This window comes from Alternaria alternata (genome assembly GCF_001642055.1).
Source record: "Alternaria alternata strain SRC1lrK2f unplaced genomic scaffold CC77scaffold_13, whole genome shotgun sequence".
In the NCBI taxonomy this organism is placed as follows: domain Eukaryota; kingdom Fungi; phylum Ascomycota; class Dothideomycetes; order Pleosporales; family Pleosporaceae; genus Alternaria; species Alternaria alternata.
Window position 1 is genome coordinate 315,157 of NW_017306202.1, and position 6,717 is coordinate 321,873.

The following is a 6,717-nucleotide window of genomic DNA, read 5'->3' on the forward strand; positions in this document are numbered from 1 at the left end:
CAGGCGTTCGGAAAAGGGCGTCGCAAGCGGCTGGATATTTCCTTTATGGATCGGTATACGAGTAATGCGAGCCAATCGGCGAATTTTTGAAATCTTCGGCCCAGTCACGGGGTTGCGCGTTCTTCGCATCTCTGCTAGTGAAACCTGGTGGCAGCATTCGGCTTCACAGCATTATAGTTTTGACTCACTCGAGTAGGCTCTGTTTCGCAATATTAGGCTGCTGCCTATGCTGGCGTGATTCTAGCTGTGAGTAATGACATCGTTGATAATTCGCAAAGCCGCGGATCCCGAAAAGTCCGTCCTCCGCACACACCCACATTACAATCCAGTCTGGCACTTCACGCGTAGAACAACCGCGGCACCGATTGCGTAACCGCCACCATGGAAGACGACGACATGGATGGATCGCTTGATGGAGCTATGTCCAAGCGTGCGGTAAGTCGCATAAGAAATATCAAGGGCGGCACACACGTTGACGATCCACATCTAGTGCGATAGTTGCCGAACGCGCAAGATACGTTGCGATAGAGGCCTGCCATGTTCCAACTGCAAGGCGAGTAAATTGGGTATGTTCTACTTGGCATGTTCCGAGGATCGCTGCTGATTCGTGCAGCTTGCAAGACAACTCCTCCCCAGCAGAAGGCGCAGCGACAAAGGGTCCACATCTCTGAAGAATAGTACGTATAAATCGCTTGTGGCGTAGTCGTCATCGTTTGTGGCGCCAGTCGTACCCACACTGCTACCGATTTCCTGGGTAAACGTGCGTTCGCATGGGCTTAAACGACTTCGCGGCGCTCTCAGGTCGCGTACTGCGGGATGTCAAGTCCGCTGCAGCCAATCAACCGAGTTGTCCGGATCTGGTGTTGAGTAATCTGATCAGGACTGACTCCGCTTAGCGAGAAGAAGATTGATCGAATTGAAGACCGTTTAGCAGGTATCGAAAATGTTCTTGCTAGTCTTGCAACGGTAAAGACTCCCATGTACGAACAACACGTGAAGCATACACTGACTTCGTACATTAACATTCTAGAAGCTTGGCAGTCTAGACCTCCAAAAAGACTCCCACGATACTAGCAGCCAGTCGCGGTCGAGTAGGGTTGGTCCTTCCAGAAGTCCAGGAAGTGGTCTCGTTGATGCCCATACACCCGCGCCATTCGAGGGCGAGAGCTCCATCAACAGCCAGTCTGATTATGCTCGAGCGATGTTGGCGCAAGCTATTGGGAGCACACCCTCTATCGGCCAGAATGAAGAAGTCAAGATGGCGCTTACTGCTCTTGCAGAGATGGTTTCTCAGCAGGGCCAAAATAACGCGTCTTCCAACCACCTGATCAACAACTCTCTTGCCGACATTGACCCTGCAAATCTAGAGCGCCCACCGTGGGATACAGCGTGCTACGCTTTGGAAAAGGCTAGTGGTAAGACGCTACATATTGTACATCTCGTTCAGTGCTGATGCAATCAGAATATCCAACTATGGCATTTGCGGTGGTGTTTCCATTCTTGCGGATGGCTAATCTTAAAGATATTTTCTACGAAGCATATCATAACCCAGAAACTTGTAGCGCCGCTCGACGCGTGCTCACTTTTGGCGTTCTGGAGAATGTGTTCAACGAATTTCGGGTCTTTCCTCTAGTCAACATGGACACTACTAACTACTACACATACGCCACCATATGCAGGAGGCAGACAGAAGTGGCCCTGTCGCAGTTGGCTATATGCTTGCCAGCAAGCTATGAGAACATCATGGCCTTGGTACTTGGTGCAGCACAAGCGGTTGAGAAGTGCAGACCCTCTCTATGTTGGACTATGATATCGAGTGCAGCAGGCTTGTGTCAAAGCCTAGGTTACCATCGTATCAACACCATGGTCAACGACAACCCGGAAGACCGTCAAACGAAGATCCAAATCTTTTGGATGATATATATGCTCGACAAAACCCTTTCTTTACGCTTGGGTCGCTCAAGCATCCTCCAGGACTGGGACATATCTCTGCCGTTCGTTGTGTCGAGTAATCCTGACGACAAGAATCCCGAATCAAGCGACATGCTCTCGTACTGGATTAAGGTCGCGCGAGTACAGGGTTTGACCTACGAGAAATTGTTCTGCCCTGCTGCCTTTTTGAAGTCTACCGAAGAGCGCACGCGCATCGCCATCGATCTTGTTAATGCTCTCAACCAAGCCTGGTACGAACGAGGAGATGCTTCACTTGTGGATTTCAGTCAGCCAGGCCATGCATTTAGCCTTGGTTCAGAGCGGCCGAGCATGATAGGTCACACCCCGAATGAGACTCCGAAACCGTCTCAATACAAACGCTATGTACACAAGTCACCTAACATGGGGCGTGACCCAGGTGTTAGCGAATACATCCAAGGCAAGCTCTCCCATTCCCATCATCAAAACCAACTGACTGATCTGGGAAAAGGTTCTTTTGAGCGTGTTCAAGACATCTTTTTCTACTCTGATGTTGTCATGCACTATTCAACCGTCGCACTGATTCAGAGAGCGGTGAGTCCAAGCAACATGTCATTCAATCAGGAATGTCTCGAGTCTTCACGAGCGGCTCTTGTAGCGCACATGAGAGCAAGTGCGCAATTCAATAAGAAGGGCCAAGAAGATCTATGGTCGGGATATGTGCACTGGTCGGTTCTCCAGGCGCCCTTCACGCCGTAAGTTGCCCCAGCAGTCTGCACGCTGCTCAGCTAATCCAAAACAATAGCTTCATCGTATTATTTTGCAATGCTATCCAGAAGGCAGACACATCCGACGTTGATTCTGATATACACTCCCTTTCAGAATTTGTCACCAGCCTCGAATCTTGTCGCACAATTTCTGAAGGTGCAGATAAGCTTTATAAGATGTGCCATCTTTTCCTGCGGGTTACCAAGCTTTACGTAGCGGCTAAAAGACAAGATGCCGCTTCGCGAGTGAGGGGAATTTCACAGAACAAACATTCTGGATACTATACAACTGTGGATGGCACACAACTTGATCTTAGTACTATGTCTCAGTTCGATCCTTATCTCAGCGCGCTCGGCCTAATGCCTGACACCGCATGGCCCACGACTACATACTCCACCACTCCTGCTTCGGCGAACATGAATCCTTTCGGAGAAGCTCAGGCAATTCACAACGCGAACGAATCTGGTGTCGCCTTAGGAACATCACAGGGAAATCAAAATCCTATGCAGGATTGGTTTTCGGGATCACGCTATCTATTGAATATGATGGAGCCGGGCGACGATTTGCAAATGCCAGATCTCGACATGTAATAGACAAGGGCACAAATACAAGCTTCACTCTTGGCGTTTGGAAAATAATAGATATCACTAGCTGTACATTTGCTTGTCGTCGGAATATACCCTACTCTTGGCATTATTAGATGCCCTATCCTAGCTGCCATATTATCATCATCCTTCACTGGAACACTTTGACTATCCAGCACTCTCTTGTATCACTTCAAAAATCAATACATAGCACTTTGGAACGACAATAGCCTCTATCTCACAGTCTTGTAAAGCGTGCCAGGATATAAAATGTAAGCCCTGAGTGGTTTCACATCCACCAACGTTGCTGCGCCCTACAATCTTGAAATCTGCCCAAGCAGTCGAAAAAGCACAGCGTGACCAAGATCAATGAGTGGAACCCAACGCATGGTTCGTGTTGCGAAACTGAAACGGCTTGTTTCATGTGCGGACGAGAAACTCGAATCGATTGCATGCGAGAAACGATTGAAGAAGAAAAAAAAAGGAACATATTGTAGTTTGCGAGAAGAAAGATGCCAGAGAGCCTCTTCCGTTTGTTCAATGGAATTATATCGCGAATATCATTAGACTATATACATCGCGACCCGGACTATGTACGACGACAAGATCACACATCGAGATCAGGCATCGCGTTATCGTTAGCCCAATCTTTGATCTTCTCAAAGTTTCTGCACACATGGTTGCTCTCGTAGTCAGGCCAGTACCCCTTCTTACCCTCTTGCGGGTGGAAGGTGAAGACGTTAACGTCCGAGAGGCACATGAGGTTCATACGAAGGATCTCGATACAATGATCTAGATTCAATAGTTAGTCGTGATCGGGAGTGAACGAGTTCGAGCGCGAGCTTACCGAGGTGCGCCCTGACCTTTTCAGGCTTGTCGTTCGTGTCGCTCCACCAGAGTTTGGGGTAGTAATCTGGGTACGTCGACATGCGGAGCAGGTTGAGGCAGTGAAGTTGGTGGAAGACTTCCAGGCCAACCCGGTATCCTGTTTCGCCTGTTTTCGGGTCTACGACTTGAAGGGCATCGGCGGGCTTTTGCAGCTTAGGGAAGTCTTCCATGGAAACCATCTGATCGGGAACTACGTATTGTTAGTGACGGAACCTTGGGTGAGTATAGTATGGGTGTCTAAGGAAAAGAAGCAGTAACTTACGGTATGCGACGTCCATCCATGCATTCTCTACATCGTCGGTAATGCCAACGTACTTGGAGGAATTCAATGGGTTCGCTAACTCGAACTTTGTTTGACTGTACTCGACAACATGCTTCGCAGGTGCTAGACTGTGTTAGCTAACGATCCCGGGTGATCGAGACCTGTGAACATACAAAAGACGTCGAACTGATCCATCAACTTCGCTGCTGAATGACCTGAGAAGTCTTTTTGCGACATTACCGAACAGATCAATGAAAGCATTGATAGTGTGAAGAGGAAGAGGTTGAAGAGTGTAAGATAGATATAGCTCTTCCTTCTTTGCCTGTCGTCTCTCTGGTATTGTGTGGTGATAAAGGCGGTGTTTTCGGAGTCGCCTTGCGAAGAGCTGGAATCGGTATACTTCTCCATCGTGACTCTTACAGCGAGAGCTATACAATAGATGTGATTCAAAATTGGTCTTTACGACGTTGGAAGAAGAATTATTAGTCGACCCGCGATGTAGAATAGAATGACGACCGCTCAACGTTCGAGTAAGATGAAAGAAAACAACGATGGACAAAAGCGTAGTGAGTAAGTGAGAATTGATAGCCCAAGGAATGAAGATTAGTCTTGCGACACCATCCTCCGATACGTTTTGGGTATCGCTAGAGGCAGGTTACCGAAACACGGAACATCTCAAACGATGCCGCCATGCCGTGCATGTCGCTCCCTGTAAGGCATCTCTTTCCGTTCACGCCAGGCAACAATAGCCTTGTGCACCCGTCTGCGACAAGGCTTTAAGGCAACAAGCTTTTACCAAGCCTTCTGAGACGCAGGAAGTGGGGACGTCTCAGCATTTCCGTTGGTTCAGCCGCTGCTTGGGTTTCGAAGTGGACACTTAGCCAAGACTGGATGTTCATACTTCGGCACCATCGTTTCAGCTTGGCGCGCCAGCCAAAACGGGGTTCCTTTACTGACATGACACGCACATGGAACAAACGTCCCAGCAGCATGATGACAGAACAACGGAAATAACGTCAAAGAGTTGCCTGTGCTAGAGGCGAACCGCGGCTTCGAGGCACTAGTTCCATGGGTAAACTCGTCGGTTACAGTCTATCCAATGAGATGCGAGCCCCAGAACCCCATCATCATCTGGTCAAAGCAAGCTATACAGATCGCATTGCCAATAGCCAGAAGAATCATCGGTAAAATGCCGTGGAACCTGAGGCTAGACGCAGTTGCGCGGCGGCTCGGTTTGGACACGACCGTATTCTTCAAACACTGACAGGCCTTGTCCACTGCTGGCGGTGTCGTTGGTGGAGACGGAAGCCCGTCAAGACCTTCCGTGTTTGGCTTCCCGTACAAACGCCTTCCACTGCTGTCACATCGCGGTAGACTCGATAACCTACTGGGGTGTCAACTCCGCTTCTGTGCCGTGAGCAATGCAACATGTCTCAGGAGCTGGAGGAGAGAGCAAGCATGTACCCGCTGTGCTTCCCCGGAGCATACTTCAGTTATAAAGCATCTCGAAGTTCCAGAAGAAAAGGCATCAAGCGTTGAACGTGCTCATTCCTTCTCACAACCTGCTCAGACCTGTTTCATCTATTCTTCTCTGCTGGCAGATCCATTCTTTCATCCAATTCAAGACTCATCTAAACTTTCTTCATAATGAGATTTACCGCACTTACTCTTTTGGCCCTGGGTGCCTCAACCTCAGCCTACGTTGTGCCAAACAACAAGCAAGCCGTCGATAATGCCGTCAAAGCACGCATGCCAGTAAGTTGGCTGATATTGCTTTGGATGATTTATACTTACAATCTTTCAGGGAAGCGGACCTGTGCACGCGGCCAACCTCGTAGCTGCACTCGCAGATCGTGGAGTTGAAGCTCGCCACCATAAGGGTAAAGGCGGAGCGGGCGCCGCTGGTGGTGCCGGAGGCGCTGGTGGTCTAGCCAAGCTCTTCGGCCGTGATGCTCAAGAGTTGACCCAAGAAGAGGACGACGCTCATTGGGCTGACCTTCACACTCGCTCTCCTCACCATAAGGGCAAGGGAGGCAACGCCGGCGGAGCTGGTGGCCGCGGCAAAGTGTCCGGCCGTGATGCTCAAGAGTTGACTCAAGAGGAAGACGACGCTCACTGGGCTGATCTTCACACTCGTTCTCCCCACCACAAGGGCAAGGGAGGCAACGCTGCCGGAGCTGGTGGCCGCGGCAGACTGTCTGGACGTGAGCCTGAAGCACACCACAAGGGCAAAGGCGGAAACGCTGCTGGCGCTGGCGGTGCCGGCGGCCTCGCCAAATTGTTCGGACGTGAGCCTGAGGCACA

The 6,717-nt window shown here is 49.9% G+C and overlaps 2 protein-coding genes across 2 annotated transcripts; one reads left to right on the plus strand and one right to left on the minus strand.

The window, feature by feature from the left end:
- Positions 1-157: 157 nt before the first annotated feature.
- CC77DRAFT_1021429 (fungal-specific transcription factor domain-containing protein) lies at positions 158-3,488 on the plus strand. Its single transcript, XM_018525262.1, has 8 exons — positions 158-435; positions 491-566; positions 614-677; positions 897-966; positions 1,031-1,415; positions 1,463-2,371; positions 2,423-2,666; positions 2,717-3,488. Exons 1-8 carry the CDS (start codon positions 382-384, stop codon positions 3,267-3,269), a joined length of 2,355 nt encoding a protein of 784 aa, XP_018384704.1. The 5' UTR covers positions 158-381; the 3' UTR covers positions 3,270-3,488.
- A 275-nt stretch (positions 3,489-3,763) lies between these two features.
- CC77DRAFT_156145 (hypothetical protein) lies at positions 3,764-5,005 on the minus strand. The gene is made up of 4 exons (XM_018530334.1): positions 4,587-5,005; positions 4,414-4,536; positions 4,111-4,341; positions 3,764-4,055 (listed from the first exon to the last, which is right to left on the minus strand). Exons 1-4 carry the CDS (start codon positions 4,819-4,821, stop codon positions 3,871-3,873), a joined length of 774 nt encoding a protein of 257 aa, XP_018384705.1. The 5' UTR covers positions 4,822-5,005; the 3' UTR covers positions 3,764-3,870.
- Positions 5,006-6,717: the final 1,712 nt, after the last annotated feature.

Bases quoted from the DNA above. Each gene is read 5' to 3' on its own strand.
- CC77DRAFT_1021429 (XM_018525262.1), top strand. From the start codon at position 382: ATGGAAGACGACGACATGGATGGATCGCTTGATGGAGCTATGTCCAAG. The intron at 967-1,030 runs GTAAAGACTCCC...TTAACATTCTAG, and splicing joins TTCTTGCTAGTCTTGCAACG to AAGCTTGGCAGTCTAGACCT. The intron at 2,667-2,716 runs GTAAGTTGCCCC...CCAAAACAATAG, and splicing joins CTCCAGGCGCCCTTCACGCC to CTTCATCGTATTATTTTGCA.
- CC77DRAFT_156145 (XM_018530334.1), bottom strand. From the start codon at position 4,821: ATGGAGAAGTATACCGATTCCAGCTCTTCGCAAGGCGACTCCGAAAAC. The intron at 4,342-4,413 runs GTAAGTTACTGC...AACAATACGTAG, and splicing joins ATGGATGGACGTCGCATACC to TTCCCGATCAGATGGTTTCC. The intron at 4,056-4,110 runs GTAAGCTCGCGC...TATTGAATCTAG, and splicing joins AAAGGTCAGGGCGCACCTCG to ATCATTGTATCGAGATCCTT.